Source organism: Rhinatrema bivittatum, chromosome 9 (assembly GCF_901001135.1).
Source record: "Rhinatrema bivittatum chromosome 9, aRhiBiv1.1, whole genome shotgun sequence".
Lineage (NCBI taxonomy): Eukaryota > Metazoa > Chordata > Amphibia > Gymnophiona > Rhinatrematidae > Rhinatrema > Rhinatrema bivittatum.
In genome coordinates, this window is record NC_042623.1 from 182,087,534 (window position 1) to 182,104,263 (window position 16,730).

The 16,730-nt window shown below is 43.3% G+C and overlaps 2 protein-coding genes across 2 annotated transcripts in view; one reads left to right on the forward strand and one right to left on the reverse strand.

Moving 5' to 3' along the window:
* The window catches only part of PSMD1 (proteasome 26S subunit, non-ATPase 1), a 244,400-nt gene that overhangs the window by 57,019 nt on the left and 170,651 nt on the right, over positions 1 to 16,730 (forward strand).
* The window catches only part of HTR2B (5-hydroxytryptamine receptor 2B), a 38,558-nt gene continuing 31,375 nt past the window's right edge, over positions 9,548 to 16,730 (reverse strand). Inside the window, exon 4 of the mRNA XM_029614981.1 lies at positions 9,548 to 14,842. Coding sequence (XP_029470841.1) covers positions 13,953 to 14,842 — 890 coding nt within the window. The 3' untranslated portion in view covers positions 9,548 to 13,952. The remainder of the gene's footprint in view (positions 14,843 to 16,730) is intronic.

The following is a 16,730-nucleotide window of genomic DNA, read 5'->3' on the forward strand; positions in this document are numbered from 1 at the left end:
AACAAGCCCAGCAGTCCAGATACAAAAGTCACTTTTAAGAGCACTGACTTCCTAAGCCTAAGCCTGATGGGATTTCTTCTGTTGAAGCTACTCTAGAAGGGATTGTTCTTGTCCATTCAGATAATGCACCTGATTCTTAGTCCTGCTTGCCCCTGGCCTCTGATGGCTCTCACAGCTGCCCCAATAGCTGGCCTTGTTTTCTTCCCTCACCCCCAGCTGAAAACTGCCGTAGATGAGGTTTTTAAACGAATGTTAACTGGAACAGGGCATGCTCATGTGCACATGGAAACCTACGAGTTCCAGCACCAATCAGCCAATTCGATTTTGAAAGCCAGGGTGTCCTTTCTTTTTAGTGGTGGAATGCAGTCGGCAGCGCTCGCTCTCTGCCGCGTTACTGCACCGATCAGAGACTTCTGGTCCTTGCACGGCGCTGCTGGCGGCCCATATCCGCACGCCACAGGTCTGATTGCCTGGAGACAAGGGCAGCTGGTAAACTGGAGCCGGTTTGTTTTATGGTTACATCGTAAGATAAACATTTACCCCAAAGTGGATGTAGGAGCAGGCAGGCGCATTCCCTTGCTTGCCCGCACGTGATTGTAGCTGCTTCGGAGAGCATTTTCTAAATATTTCAGTCATCTGTTAGAACAAACAAAATCACTAAGATTCCCCTTTTGATTTATTTCTGTTTCTGACTTGGCAGCTTCCTCCAGCTCCGTCAGGGCCAGGGCCAGGATCTGACACCAGGAGCCTTCATTCACAACCACCCAGGGATATTTTTTTTTCTCTCCAAAGTCACTTAGTCCAGTTATTGCCGCAGTTCTTTGCCAGAGCCCTTTCCTCCCACCAGGGGCTGGAACCCTTTTTAAACTTTCATTCTTGAAGCACAATGTGTGCTAATATGTGGAGGGAGGGGGGGGGGCTGTGTTAGTAGCGCTCTTCTCCTCCTCTGTGACATCCCTCAGCTGAAGAGGGGACCTGCCTGAACAGGCTGGGCCCCGACGATGGGGAAATTATAAGGGAATGTATTGAGAGAGAAAAAAAAAAAGGGAGACCTAGGAGTAAGAGCAAAGAAGGGATGAAGAAAAACAGGGACAGGATGGCCAATTCCATTCCTTGAGAGCCACAGACAGGTTAGATTTTTGGGATGTCTATCTCATGAATATGCATGCGGTTTGCGTTTAGTGCCTCCGTTTGTATGCAAATCTATCTCATGCATATGGATGTGCTGGAAACCTGACCTGCTTATGGCTTTCAGGGCGCAGAGCTGGCCACCCCTGGCTAGGATTGCAGAAATCCTGGTGGAGTAGGCCCTTGTTCTCTCAGAGAGTAGTTGTGTTTTAAAAGGGCGGGGCACCTGGCATTGGGGCATGGGAGCCTGCGGGTGAGCCCGCCTGGGCGGCTGCTGGATCTTATTTTGGAGGGTGCTGCAGGCAGCAAAAGTGGGGGAAAAGGGGGACAGCTGTAGATTGCAGCTTCTAGATCGTGCTCGTCTATTTTCTCTTCTCTTTGTGGATTCTCCTGATGTTGTACACGGCACATCCGAAACTGCAGCAGGGAGCTTGTTTGGAGGGTCAGGGCTTTTAGAAACTGGCAACCTCCTTTTACAGGTCCCCCCCATCCTTTCTTCCAGTGGTGGAATGGGCTTATGGGGCATCTGATGATATTGCAGCAAAGGAGCGTTTTTTCATCCAGACGCGGACCTCTCTGTCCCACGAATTGACCCTTTAATCCTGCTGTCAGTCCTTGTGACCTTGAGCAGGTCACTTCACCCTCCATATCCTTGGATACAAACTTACTGAGGCTTTTCTCATGCTTTGTCTGTGGGGGAAATGCTTAATAAATGAGGCGCTCGGATTGCGAGCCCTCTGGGGATAGGGACTAACCCTACCGCACCCGAACGTAATCCGCTTTGAAGTGTCATGAGGGGCAGAATATAAATAAAAAATAATAATAATAAAATTATTTTAGTGGCCGGCAGAGCAGGCATCCAGTGTGGTATTAATGCAGCCGGTAGGGTGCGCCGGTGAGCTTTGGATGCCCTCCCAGGTTAGCGTTGCTTGCGGTTTTATCTTAGCTCAGTTTACATTCTTATAAATAGAAGTTTGAATGCTCTGGAGTGTTTGTACTGAATAACTGGAAACCAAACAGAACATTTCATTTCAGCATTTTAAGGCCATTTGGTATCCAGCTCAGAGCTCTCTTAGGTGGAGCCCAGCAGTATTTTGTCTGCTCATCTAGCGGTGCAAAAGGCCCATGGAGGAGTTTGTGATTTGAAATGCTGAGTAATCTGCTGTGTAAAGAGGGCTTCCCAGCTGTAATTTGTGAAAGTCGCCTCTCTAAGCCATGGACAACATTTTTTGAGCTTCCTCCGTTGACGTGAGTGGTCCTTCAGAGCTGGGACTTAAAAAACAGTGCTGCATTAGGCTGAAAATTAGAATGGAAATAAGAGAAACAAAATCCAAGGTGATACCCTTTTAATTAGATGAAATGCATTCTTTCAGGAGTTAACGGCTCTCTTGATCAGGTCCAAGCAGAGAGGCCGATGCAAGAAGCTGGGCACTGAAAGTTCAGCGTTAAAGATCCTGGCATTCCCTGATATGCTAATGCATCAGGTGTTAAAAATCCCCCACGCTAACCCAAAAAATGCACAGTGCACATACAATGCAGTTTTATTTAATAACTTTATATACTGTAGAACCAGTGCAAAGTAAAAGAGCGGTTTACAATAAAACACCCAAAAATTGAAAACAATCCTAGACAGACAAAACATTTTTGTGTGCATAAAGCACGATTTATGCACCCAAGACCTGCTTTATGCATGGAAACTGTGTTTGCGTTTACAAATTCTGACCATGCTCCGAAAAATTGTGCGCAGAACACATTGAGATTAATATTCAGAAAAGCGGCAAGGGGACAGAGTTATCTGACTCGAGTTTGCTGAATAACTTGTCACAGTCTCCCACTGAATATACTCATCTAAAGTTACCCGAGTAATTTTTGCGTGGAGGTCTGTTTTTAAACCTAATTTGATATATTCAGAATATAGTCGGGTAAATTGTGTGCCGAAGATATTTAAAGAAGTCAATGAGCTCCCTGCAGTCACTCACCTCACTCCCCCAGGCGCCTCTCTATCCCCAAACCCTAGCTGGGAGTGCACTCCAGCCTTACTCAGGCAGCAGGATTGTTAGTGCACGCATTAAGCGTTGCTATCGAAGCAGCACTGGAGGGTCGATGCAATGAAGTGCGCCCAGGTTAATGAGCAGTGGATGTGCGTTTTGGATGCACTTAGACTAACACCCGATTCAGTAAGCGCGTTAGTGCATCCAAAACGCTCACCCAAATAACTGCATAGCCGTAAGCGCTCACCACATGTAAATTCCACGTAGATGAGGCTATTCGCTAGTACCCCCGGGCACCCAATGCACCCCTTTTAACACCATGGGCTTACGAAAAAATCCAAAATACTGTTCACTGTGGTTCCTCCAGAGAGAACAGAAGAGCTATAGCTTTTGGTAATTTAACAGTAAAGAATGAATGAAATGGATCAATTACAAAAAGGGAATCCACAATATACACACTCCAGGCTGATTTTGCCCCTTGTAATTGTGCATCCAGAAAAGGGTTTTTTGTTTTCTAATCAATCCATCACATGAATTCTTTCTTGAGCACCCGTAGCAGTAATGTAAGTGCACAGCCATGTCTCCTGGGCACCCAATGCATTTGAGCGCTAGGGAAGCACAGTGTCTCCCGAGCGCCCGTTTTAATGCATCGGCCTGTGGAAGCGTTCGGGAGCAGGTAAGACTGTACTGCGCCCCCGGCTAGGGTCTGGAAGGTCCAGTAGAGTGGGTAGAAGTTGCAAAAGAGGGTAAATATCACATGAGCAGGAGTGGCCTTGGGTTACTTTGGGAGGTAGGGGGGGTTGGCAGGAAGGTCGGACATTAGCCCCCACATTTTGGGAGGTGGGAGGCTGAGAGATCTAACCTGAAGGCCCGGAAGGGTGGGGTTCTTAAAATATATTTAACCGGTTTTATTCTGAATGGAGCTGGTTTAAATATCAAGTTACCCATGTAAATGAAGCAGATCTAAAGGTATCTGGCTAATTAAGCTGGATAAAGCACAATGTTGGCTGTTAGCCTGATAACTTTGCTTTGCTATGGATGCTCCCAGCCTGTCCCTGACTTATCTGGCCGGGACTTTCAAAAGCCGCTGTTCGGCAAAGCGTCAAACATAGCTGGACTATGTGCATAACTGCTGAGTGCAGGAGCTCAACACCCTGAACTCCAGGTTCAGCCCTGTGGACTAACATTAATCCAGGAGCTTTAGCTCTGCCCAGGAGTTATATCTCCAGGGTTAAGCCTACGCACCTCCCTGCAGTGGGGAGTAACAGCCAACACCTTGCTTTGCATGGAAGAGCACCGAGCTCCTTGCTACGCTGGAAGTAGAGCCTCACACCAGCCCTAGTGCACCTTGTTCCATCAGGACCAGCGATGACGTACCCTGGAAATACACCAGTCCTCTCCCCTTCCTGTTCACGTAAAAGGGAAATTCAGCACAATCTGGGGAAATAAGACATTTGAAGTGTAAAATGATCAAACACAAAGGACTTAATGGAGACCTGGGATGAACTCGGTACCAGAAATAATCCTACTGTCTCTGTCCCTTATCACACTCCACCCCCTTTACACTGTCATAATGTATTCTCATGTATCTCATGCTCTCACCCGATAAAAGAGAGGGTCATTTCCCAAAAGCTCATCGAGAATTGTATTAAATAGTCCATAAAAAAAGAATTGCCTTATTTTTGTTTTATTTCTGAGCATTGTAGAAGACTAACAGGGCAGTCCTGAAACTTAGAAAACCTTACTCCTAAATGTTTATAACTCAGTCTGTGGATTTATTTTTTTGAATGGGCACGGGGGAGGGTGTTTGAGTTGAAGGTTTCATTTTCCTGCTTCGGCAATGGTTATGTACTCACGGAGTCAGGCGGCAAGGTGTTAACACTCTCAACCAGCAAATGAAGCGAAGGCATCGTTTTCAGCTCACAGCTTAGACCCTGGACTTGGATCTAAGCCACAACGCCAAAAACCAGTTTTCAGTCTTGTATGTTGCGCTTTTAGGCATGTCTTGAATATGTAACAGAACAATGTCACCAATAAAAATAGTGTCACTCTTTGTCAAAATTCTTGCTATGGTAGTAGTGGAATTACAATCTTCAAAAGAGGAACTAACATACCATACTGCGTCTGCGGTAAGACGTGTTCATAAGAACATAAGAACATAATGTTCTAAAAGTTGAATTTACAAAGCCGGAAGAGCACCGGATCATCAAGTAGCCCCCGTGAAGAAGGAATCCCGCCTTCCGAAACACGGACCGCGTCAGGTGTTTTGGCGAAAGACGGAACATCAAGTTTTTGGGTTGACAATTTTTAATAAATTAAGTTAAGATATTAACTATATAACATCGTGGATGAAAATTGTGGATAATTTCTATTACGTGGTAAAAGACGTTAATATTCTTCACACGAACGTTGATGTTGCATCACTTAAAAATTCAAAAAAATGACAGATGATTAGATATTGTGGCACCAATTGGATGTGCGTAGCACACTGAATAATGTGTACTTACCGAACACATTTTGCCCAGATATGATGGTCATTGGCAATGTTGCGTTGATACTTTGTGTTTATTAATTATGGTATGTTAGTTCCTCTTTTGAAGATTGAATATGTAACAAACATGAATTTCTTAGGCCATCCACTTTTGGAGTGACTGCGTTTCTTCAAAGTGCTGTAACTGGAGCCAAGTGCCATATAAACACAAATTATTAATTAGCTTACAGCGACCTGAGATTTAAAGTACTGCTTGTGAGGTGTTTGTTTTCTTTAATATGCAGGTTGCAATAACATTTTTGGTTAAAAATGCCATCTGCAACTCTAGCTAAATGTGAACAGTGGAGCAGTGTTTGTTGTTTTGCTGCTGTGATAAAGACAGCTACCTTCTAAAACTCACAGATTTCTTTAATTTCAAAACTATCCCACTGCCATCCACATGTGAAATCGCACGTTAAAAAAGGCACATATCCTCGTCAGACCAGTCCAGATGCATGGAGTTTGCCTCCCATCCAGCAGATGGAGACAGACTTGCTGACATCAACCCTTATAAACTCTAATGCTGACCTCAGCCTGCCAGTATCCCTTCTCTCCAGCAGATGGAGACAGACTTGCTGACATCAACCCTTATAAACTCTAGTGCTGACCTCAGTCTGCCAGTATCCCTTCTTTCCAGCAGATGGTAGGCAGGCACCCCATGCTGTGAGCTGTGGCCTGGGGAAAAAAATAGAAATTTGGATGGCAGTTCCTGAACTCCCTCTCTTGATTGAGCACAGCCAGTGGACCAGGGGGTTTCTAATTGTCAGGATATGATATTTCCTGGCTACGTTTGCTGGAATTACCCGCTTTTCTCTCCTCTTCCACAGTCTCTCTTTTTCTTAAAAAAAAAACCAAAAAAAAAACCCCAAAAACAAAACTAAATTAAAGGCTGTCTTCTCTATCTTTTTCTTCCTTCTTCTGCACCCTGTAGCTGAGCTTCCTGCTTGTTAAAGCAGTGTAAAAAAAAAAATACATAAAGCAGAAGAACCGTCTGCCATCTGAGGGAATGTGGGCTGAAGCAGGGAGAGGTAAGGAAGAAAGCGATGACCTCCCTTCAGGAGTATGAGAGGTGCACAGTAGTTTGCAGTGCATGTGGATTGTGTCGTCGGGCCCTGGGAGGGGGAAGCCTCTGTAAATCTTGTAGGTAGGAGAGGGCAGCTTGCGGAGTCATCTGCCCTCTCTGGGCCGCTTTGACGGGGGCCATCTGCAATCCATTTCCACCCACGTGCTTGCTGCTGCAATGGGAACAGTGGTCGTGCTAGTGGAACTGGAAGGAGGAGGTAGTTCAGAGCGGGGTCTCCTCCGCTGGTTCCAGCTTTCTCTCAGACACAGAGCAGTCTGCTCCGCAGTTCCTCCAGGAGCAGCTCCCACGTCTCAGATGGCGATGCGATTCCTTCCTCTTCCCGGGCCTCTTTTCCCTTGGAGTTTGTGATGTGTTTGCTTCAGGGCCCTTTTCTGTAGCTCTGAGTGTTTCTCCTGCAGGACCCCGTCCCAGGAACTCCTTGTGGAAATCCAGGATGAAAAGAGTGGAGGAGGATTGGGAGAACAAGAGAATCCAGTGCTTTTGGATCTGTCGCTTGTGGACCTTTTATGGGGAAATGGCAGTGTGAGGAATGTTCCCTTAGAGAAAAGGATAATTTTAGCTATGGTTTGGTTTTCCACAAAGAGGATTTTCTCCCATAGTTTCACAGTCCTTAAGAATGCTGGATATAGTGAAAAAAAAAATGTAAAAAGGATGGGAGTCTTTAACTCAGAAAGGACACTTTAATGTCAAGATTAAGGAAACCATTCAAATGGTTTCTGTGGCATAGATAAGTGTTTAATCTTGGTATTATGGATGTCCAGAATTAAATCGTGCTGAGGCTTTATTCACTCCTGGTTCAGGAAAGGGTAAAGCTTGAATTTCTTAAAGTGGACACACTTGTTTGTGCTGTTACCAGGAGGACCACCATTCTTGTGGAAGGGGCTATTCCTTCAAGAATGCTCAGGATAGCTAAGCGGGCTTTTGAGGCTGCTGGTTTGGTGCTATAGGCTGCCATGTGCAACCGTATTGCTACTAGAGCAGGATTGTGTTTATCTCTGTACAAACAGAAATGTTCGTTAGAATATGGGGGAACTATCCTGGAGAATGCAGCTCAGATAGCACCGGGGTTGACCTTCTTGGTGGAGGCCTCTTATGGACGTATCTGGGCTTCAGCTAGGAGTATGGCTTCCATTATAGCCGCCTGTCATTTGCTGTGGCTATGTACCTGGTCAGCAGTTTAAATTTTTAAGGCAAGGTGGACCAAACATTCCTTCTAGGGAAATCTTTTTGGAGAAGATTTAGAAAAGCTGGTGAAAGCATGTGGAAATCTAAAGCCGCCGCATTGCCTGAAGAAAATTCTTAAGAAGACGGTGCGACAAGCTCTGACTTGAAGGCACTTTAGGGATTACAAGTGTGCGAAGCTGAGCAACTTGGCACATGGGCAGTGTTCTAGACACTTTGGTAGATCTCATTCCTTTTGGAACTCCAAGAAGGGAGGTAAGGATGGAGTCTCAGGCTGTCCGGAAGTTCTTGAACCTTCCAGTGAAGGTGTGGAAGGCCACTATCTGGTTCAAAGAACTGGTGAGTGGTTGTCTGCCTTTTACCAGAAATGGGTCCATGTTACTTTGGGTTTTCAGTTCGGAGAAGAGACGGCTGAGGGGAGATATGATAGAGGTCTATAAAATTAGTGGAGTGGAACGAGTTAAATGTGAATCTGTTCACTCTTTCAAAAAGTATAAAGACTAAGAGACATTCAGTGGAGTTACTAGGTGATTTAACACAAATAGGAGAAAATATTTTTTTACTCAATAATTAAACTGTGGATTGAAAGAAGATGTGGTGAAAGATGTTAATGTGGCTGGGTTTAAAAAAGATTTAGACAAGTTTCTGGAAGAAAAGTCCATAAACCATTATTAAGGTGGACTTGGAGAAATTCACTGTTTATCCCTGGGATAAGAAGCATGGAATCTGTCGCCCTTTTGGGATCCAGCCAGGTACTTGTGACCTGGATTGGTCACTGTTGGAAACAGGATATCAGACTAGACGGATCTTTTGGCAAATCTTATGTTATGATCAATGGGTCTTAGGAGTCGTTAAGAGACAGCTACACTCTGGAGTTTGCCTATCCTTTTATCAGATGCTATATGGTTTCCTCTTGTTGATCCATTAATAAGGGGAAGCTGTATGGATGACACTTTTTTGGCCCCTGCACTCTAAATGGGATCAGAGTCAGTACTAATTTACTTTGTGGTACCAAAGAAGAGGAGAACCTTTTGCCCTATTTTGCACCTAAAGCAGCTCAGCAGAGTTCTGAGAGTGTTCCACTTCAAGATGGAGACTCTAAAATTGGTTATGATAGCCGTGTGACTAGAATTCTTCATATTTATTTATTTTTTTATTTATTTTGGACTTTTATATACCGACATTCATGTAGAAAATTTACATATCATCGGTTTACAGTGAAAACACATAAGTTGCAAATAGCATTACATAGAACAGGGTGACATGGAACTGGGAGTAAGGGATCAAAAACAAAGGTAAATAATGACAACTGAAAAAGTGTGAGCCATGTGAGGATTAGAATGACTTAACAATATCAAATCAAGAAAAACAAAAAATGATGATAAAGACGCAATGCTGAAAAGCCTAAAAGATAAACAACTAGTAAGATCAAATTATTTACTAAAGCAATGAGAATAAATATACGATGTTAATAAGGCATTAAGGAAGTCAGAAAGTATATTCAGTCTAAACCAAGCCAGATGGCAGAGTCCATTCTGGGTGAGAAGGGAGCACGCTCTTCCTTGTGAGTGTGAAGCAGTATCGATTAGTGTTCCGGGATGGATCTTCCTGATTTCCGGGGGGGGATCATCTGGATGAGGAAAGGCTTGTTTGAAAAGCCAAGTTTTAAGTTGGTTTTTTTTTTTTTTTTTAAAGTTAGTGGGCATGATTCTAGCCGGAGATCTGGGGGAAGAGTGTTCCATTGAGAGGGACCAGCAGTGGATAGGGCACGTTTCCTTAGGGCAGTCTTAATTGGGGAGGGGCGTAGAGAGAGCCTTTGTAGGCAGATCTTACAGGTCTGGAGGATTTGTGGAAACGAAGCGGTAAGAAAAGATCAAGAGGTATTAGATTGTGCGTGGCTTTGTGAATTATCATATGGACTTTGTAAAGAATTCTAAATTTAATTGGTAGCCAATGTAAGTTGCAAAGTATGGGCGTGATGTGCTCTCTTCTGTTGGTGTTGGTCAGGATCCTCGCGGCGGAGTTCTGTACCATCTGCAGAGGTCTGATTGTATTTGCTGGGAGACCTAGGAGGAGAGAGTTACAGTAGTCGAGTTTTGAAAAAATGATGGATTGCAGCACCGTGCGGTAGTCATGGAAGTGGAGGAGGGGTCTTAGCTTTTTCAGAACCTGTAATTTGAAGAAACAGTCCTTTGTTGTAGTGTTGACGAATTTTTTTAGGTTAAACTGATTGTCCAGAATTACGCCTAGGTCTATGACATGCGGAGAGAAATTCAATTGGGAAGTGATTGGTATGTTGGTTAGACCATTATTGTCGTCTTGGGAGATAAGAATCTCCGTCTTATTGGTGTTAAGGACTGGTCAAGGCTAGCAAGTAGGTTGTTGATTGCTTGGAGGCAATTGTTCCAGATATTGAGGGTTTTGGTTAGGGAGTCCTTGATGGGGATGAGTACCTGAACGTCGTCAGCGTAGATGTAGTGGGTTAGCTTAAGATTGGTAAGAAGCTGGCAGAGGGGAAGAAGGAAGAAGGTTGGAGAGAGAGATGAACCTTGTGGGACACCCAGGGAGTAGCAGACTGAGTGAGATTCTTTGTTGTTTATTTTGACCTTCGAGCATCTGTTGTTCAGGAATGACTTGAATCATCTGTGTGCCGTACCAGAGATACCAATGTCTGAGAGGCGATCTAATAGAATTGAGTGGTTCACTGTATCGAAAGCCACAGAAAGATCTAGAAGAGCGAGAAGGTACTGTTGTCATTAGATCTGACAGAGGCGTATATGCATATGTAGTGATGTGGGGTAGCTTTGGTATTAGGCTCTCTCTTTTGGGTTGGCCATGACTTTGGGATCTTTTTCCAAGATATTGGTTGTTGGCAGTCAGCAAAAACGCTTAGGAGTGAAGATTCTTCAGACAAAGAAGGGTAAAAGGTTCATCTAATTTAGATTCCCTGATTCAAGACTGGCCGGTTCAGGTTCCCTCTGGTGATCATTCTTGCAGAAATGTTCTGGGGTATCAGAGGCTAGTGATATTGATAGCTCACAGATGGCCGTGGTGTCCTTAGTGTGCGGATCTAGTAAGGATGCTGGATGAGATCTACTATTATTGCCTTGGGACAGAGGTCTACTGTTCAGGGGCAGGTAGTTGATGAGGATCTATCTCTGTTTTGGCTTTCAGTTTGGCCCTTGAGAGGGCTTATCTGTCAGAGAAGGAATATTCTCAGAAGGTCATAAATAGCCTTTTGTGATCCAAGAAAGTTTTTACATTCTTGACACATGTGAGTGTGTGAAAATTGTTTGAGGATTGGAACTGAAATGGGAAGATCTCAGCTAGAGGATCTTTGGTGCTGCTTCTTAGAATTCCTGCTAGGTGGATTGGATCAGGGTTGCCCTTAACTACCTAAGATGCAGATAGCAGCTATTGCCTGTTTCAGAGACCTGTTTACTGTCAGACCTTTATCGTCTCATCAAAATATGTCTTGTGCCTTTCAGGAAGTGAAATATATTTGGCCTTTAGTAAGAGAATCATTACCTCCCTGGAATCGGAATTTGGTTTTGTCATACCTGGTTCGTTATCCCTTTGAGCCTCTAAGAGGCACTGCTTACTCTCAAGACATGGTTTTCTGCTAGAAGTCTGATCTGCCACATAAATTTTGGAGCTGCAGGCTCTATTGCGTAGACATCCCTTTTTCGGGTTCTTCAGATGAGTGTTGTAGATTCTCATAGCTTGCTCTTTCCTTTCTAAAATGCTTTCACATTTTTTCATTTTAACTGGATGATATGTCTCCTTTTCAAAGGAACTTGGGTGGAGAAGAGTATGCTCAATTTCTTCATTTAGATTGTAGGATTCGTCTGCTATAATTAATCAATATTTCATAGTCTGAGTGTAATTTCTTCAGTTTGTGGTTCTAGAAGGGTCAGAACAGCTTTGAAGGCATCTAGTTCACTGGAATAAAGAATTGATGGGGGAAGCTTACATGTCCAAGGGATTGCTGCATATTCTATCAGGGTGCAATCAGCTTTGTGGGCAGAACTTCATCTGGTGTTGCTCTTGGGGATTTGCAGAGTGGCGACCTGGTCACCTTGCATACTTATCTACTGTCTCAACCTTTGAGTCAGGGAAGAGGCTTCCTGTGCTTCAGAAGTCATGAGAGTGTGCTTGGCTATGTCCCACCCAATTGAGGGATGGCTCGGGTACATCCCATGTGTCTGGACTGGTCTGGCTGAATGAAGAGCAATTGGTTCTCACCTCATAATTTCCTTTCTCTGAGTTCAGCCAGACCAGTCCAGGACACTCCCTGTTCTGCCGGGTTTATTATGCTCTTCATTCATTTTCAGAACAATTCTCTGTATGTGCCAGTCAGCACAATGGATGTTAACCTATATTTCTTGGTAAGGTTTTATTACCTTGTCTGTCCCATTTCTTGTTTGTTTCTCCTGTGGCAGTCCTTTGGTTTTTACTTAGGATTTGAGGGAAAATTTGGTGTATTAAAACTTTCTTAGCTTGTTACGTACGGTAGAATACTGGCAGGCAGAGAGCAGCGCTAGCACCTATAAGGGGCGATGTCAGCAAACCTGTGAGTCTTTCTAGTTGAAAGGCATAACTCATGCACCTGGCCTGGCCTGGCCTGGTTGGGCTCAAAGAAAAAAAATTATCAAGTGAGAACTAATTTTTCCTTTTTAGTTAAAATTTTATGAGTTTCCTATGCATTTAATTTTTTTTTATGCTTCATGTCTGAAGAAAGCAAGGTTCATGCCAGACTAGTCAAACCAGTGGTTATATCCATCTTGCCAGCAGATGGAAACAGAGGAAAAAAAAGCCCAATGCAGGGGTTGATGCTGCTTTCAGCTCTTCAGGATTTCTCGGTCTTCAGCAGAAGATGCAGATGTGTGGGGACTGCATGCTGCAGCTATGTGTAGGCTGCTCTTGGGAAGCCTTTTTACATTTGTTGACTGTGACAGCCTTAAGACAAATGCCTAATTTTCAGCTGAGTCCTGGAGGTATAATAAAGTGACTTGCCTGAGGTTCCACTGAGTGTCTGTGGTTGAGATGTCTTGAACACAGGTGAATACTACAACCACTAGAACCACTCTGTCATCTATAGCCACTCTCGTGCACCGGGTGGCAAGATTACTTGTTTTACTGCTTGGAAATCACAGACAGATTTATATATGCTTTGGTTGCTTTAAAAAAAAAAAAAAAAAAAAGCTTGAGTGATACAGTTTAACAAAACAGCATTTAATTCTTGCTATGTTTGCTCTTTGAGCTTTTATAAAGAATCCTTCTTCACAGTTGTCTGTTATTAGCATTCTAAAATCTTAGGGAGGGAAGATTTCCTAATCTAATATTTTTCTGAACTGTGATATCTTTTATTGGTCTTAGATAAAAATGTATCCAAACATGATGAAATCTAAATGTTTTTCTGGCGTTTAATCTCAAACCCAACTTCCAGTTTGCTTACTTCTGCTCTTGACAAAATCATGTTTTCAGATCCTTTATTGGAAAGGAGAATCCTTTGATCAAGGGCCCATCACGTCAAAAAGAGAACACGTGTTGGCGCTGATATACCCTTTGAATAATTTATCTAAAATTAAGTATAGCGAAAGGTGGATGCTCGCATGCCATTAAAGATCATTTGAGTATTCAGACTGTTTCCTACCAGACATCAAGCTAAAAGAAAGCCTTGTAATGGGAGAACAGGAATTTAGGTTCAGTGATGATTTTATTGGACTTTCCTGCTCACTGGTCAGCAAAAGTGAGAATTTGATGAATTGCTTTAGATTCTTTTATTGGAGCCCTTCAGATTTATTATTTACAGCTGCAAGAAATCTGGATTAGGCAGATAAAGCTGTGTTCAGATTAGGAAAGTGAGAGGTTCTGGCTATATCTGAGCATTAGAGATGAATGAATATAAATTCTGTAACATTTTTTTCTTTTTATATATATATAAATAATGAATTAAAGAACTTATATCATGCATCACATGAATCTTCTATGCATATCGACTTATCCTTTTTGTGCATCCAATTTTGCATTCTGTTTATACATAGCTGACTTGTTCTTCTGTTTTATCCACCTCATTTTCTGTGAGCAGTAAAGTGTCTAGCAGAATTGCAGATGATTGGGTTTGTGAGTTACGGAGCCTGAGGGGGCTCTGGTACATGACTGGGTTAATCCCGTTCCTCATCCCGTGCTTCATAATCAGTTTTGAGTTCTCTGCCATGGAATTCCTGAAGGAGATCCTGCTGGAGCACCGGCGTAAGGCCCTCACTGGTTTCATGGTCTGATAGTTACAGGTGATGTACCGGCTGAATGCTTGCCTGAAGGTCTGGTTGAAGAGAGTATACACCAAAGGGTTCACGCCAGAGGAAACATATCCCACCCAAACAAATATCTCCATTAGCTTCTGGATTAGCTTCTTGTCACAAGAGTCACAGAGAACAGAGGCTACATTGGTAATGAAGAAGGGGCACCACATGAGCACAAACAGGAAAAAAACAATCCCCAGGACCTTGGAGGCCCTTTGCTCATTCGTAATTGTCTGCATTGATTTCTTCCCAACTGAAGACATTCTGCGGATTGGCATCTCCTCATGTGGACTGACTGGGCCCTTATCCTTCTTGGAGCCATTCAGCATGGCCACCTTCTCCGGTGAAGAGCAGGGTGTCATGTCTCGCTGGAAAACCGTGGACACAGTGGACCAGTTCAGGCGCTGTGGTGGTTTGTTCTTGATGAGATAAGCCTTCTTACGCAGTGCCTGAATGGTTAATAAATAAATTACAACCATGATCCCAAAGGGGATGAAAAAGGCAACCAAAGATCCGTACGTAATGAAGTCTTTAAACCTTTCAGGCCTCACTATGCAGGTCTTATTCTCAAATATGTTGGATTCATCCTTGATGCCCTGGATAGGGATTGGAATGGCAATACCTAGGGAAGAGCAGAGCAAGATCAGTGGATCCCTGCAGCATCTGAAGCACTACAGTAGTAGTCATTTAAAGAAATATATCGCATTGATTCATGAAGGCAGTTCTGTTACACACACTAATAGTCCAGATTAGCGGTCACTACTGCTAGGAAGTGTAACTGGATCTGCTTGTCTTAAACTGAAAATTGCATCACAGCATTTCCTGTACTGCCACCACCAGCTCCTGCACAGTCCTGTACTGCTCACTCTTTTGCTGTTCTCGAGGAAGGAAGGACTGCAACAGCCATTCACATGGGAAAACTACTTTTGGGCTCTGAAAAGGTGGGGAAAACACTCTGCCACATCTGCCTTTAGTCCTAGTCACCTTGTTGGTGCCCCCAGCAGGAAAACCTAGTAATATAGTAGATGATTGTAAATAAAAGCCAATCTTCCCGGCTTTTCTAGTCTGCACCGGTTACCTGTAGGATATCACTTCCTGTCTATTAGTGTTTTTATTGTTTTTGTCTTCCTCTGTTTGGTTCTCTAACATCCTGTGTAGATAAGCATACAGTTTCCCATATTAATACACCCACCCCCATATTTTACCACCAAACTTTGTAATAATCTAAACAGCTACCAAAACTACTATACTAACAAAGAGAATCCATCCAGTCTGCCCGATAAGGTGTTCAGGGCTGTTTCCTTAACATCTGGCTGCTTATTGTCCTCATGGCCTTGTTGGGTGGAACCTGCCAGCACTGAACTAGTTGATCTATGGGGAGTTACAACCTGCTGGTTCCCAGCCAGAATCACTAGCTTACTTTGCCTTCTTTAATTTGCATTTTATTTTCCCCCTCGTTGTCTCTCCCCTTTCCTCTGCTGGAGGAGATATATAGAGTGGGGTGTTTACAATACTGCAGCTTCCCAAACTTGTTCCTATCTCTGACCTTTACATCTGTCTCCAGCAAGCTTGAATTCTGCCATGGCTTTGACTCTACCTCTGCCAATAAGCTATTCCATCATCTTAGGTGATTTCAATTTGCATATCAACAGTTCTCCTTGATCTGCTTCATGTGAAACTTTCTTGGAATTGTTAGAAACTGGTGGATAGGAACAGATTATTTCCTTCCCAACATATGGAGCTGGCAACATCCTTGACTTAAATTTTATCAACACTCGAGAATTTTTCCTTGAGCTCAGATAAAATTAACATCTTGGATGTTCAGTGGTCCAAACACTTCCTTCTTAAAGTAACCTTCACACTAGTTAATCAGATCAGTAGTAAACTCAATGGCAAGATCTTCACCTACAGTCGCACACACATTGACTGACCAGTTTAAAACATGTATACAATTTGCATTCTTAACCTTTCTCAACGAGACTAGAAAATATGCTCTCCAATTGTAGGATTTCAATTCAAAATATCACTGTGCAACTTGCACCTTTAAAGGCTTCATATCATCAAAAGGCCTTCCCATGCCAGATGATACACTCGTTTGCTCATACTACAGAAACAAGCATTCTGTAGAATGGAAGCAAATGGAGAAAAAATCCTACATCCATTATTCAGTCTACCATCAAACAGATTGCTGCAGGAAAGCGATCAATACTGCCAAAAAAAAGCTTATTTTAACAATTGCATTAAGTCATCAATTTAAACTACAGGAGCTTTTCCATATTGTAAAGGGCCTCATTAACCCTGCTTCCCAATTAACCTCGACCTTCCTCAAAGACCCAGCGATGTTTATATTGATCCTTTTCTGATAAAGCTGCTAAAATATGCACATCATGTTCTGTTGTTCTCCTCCCACTATCCTAATCACTCCTAGTGCGTGGTCTGAATTTGATGTGTGTCCCACAATCAGAATTATCAGAGATCATAAACAAGCTCAGCTCGTCATACTCTGCTCT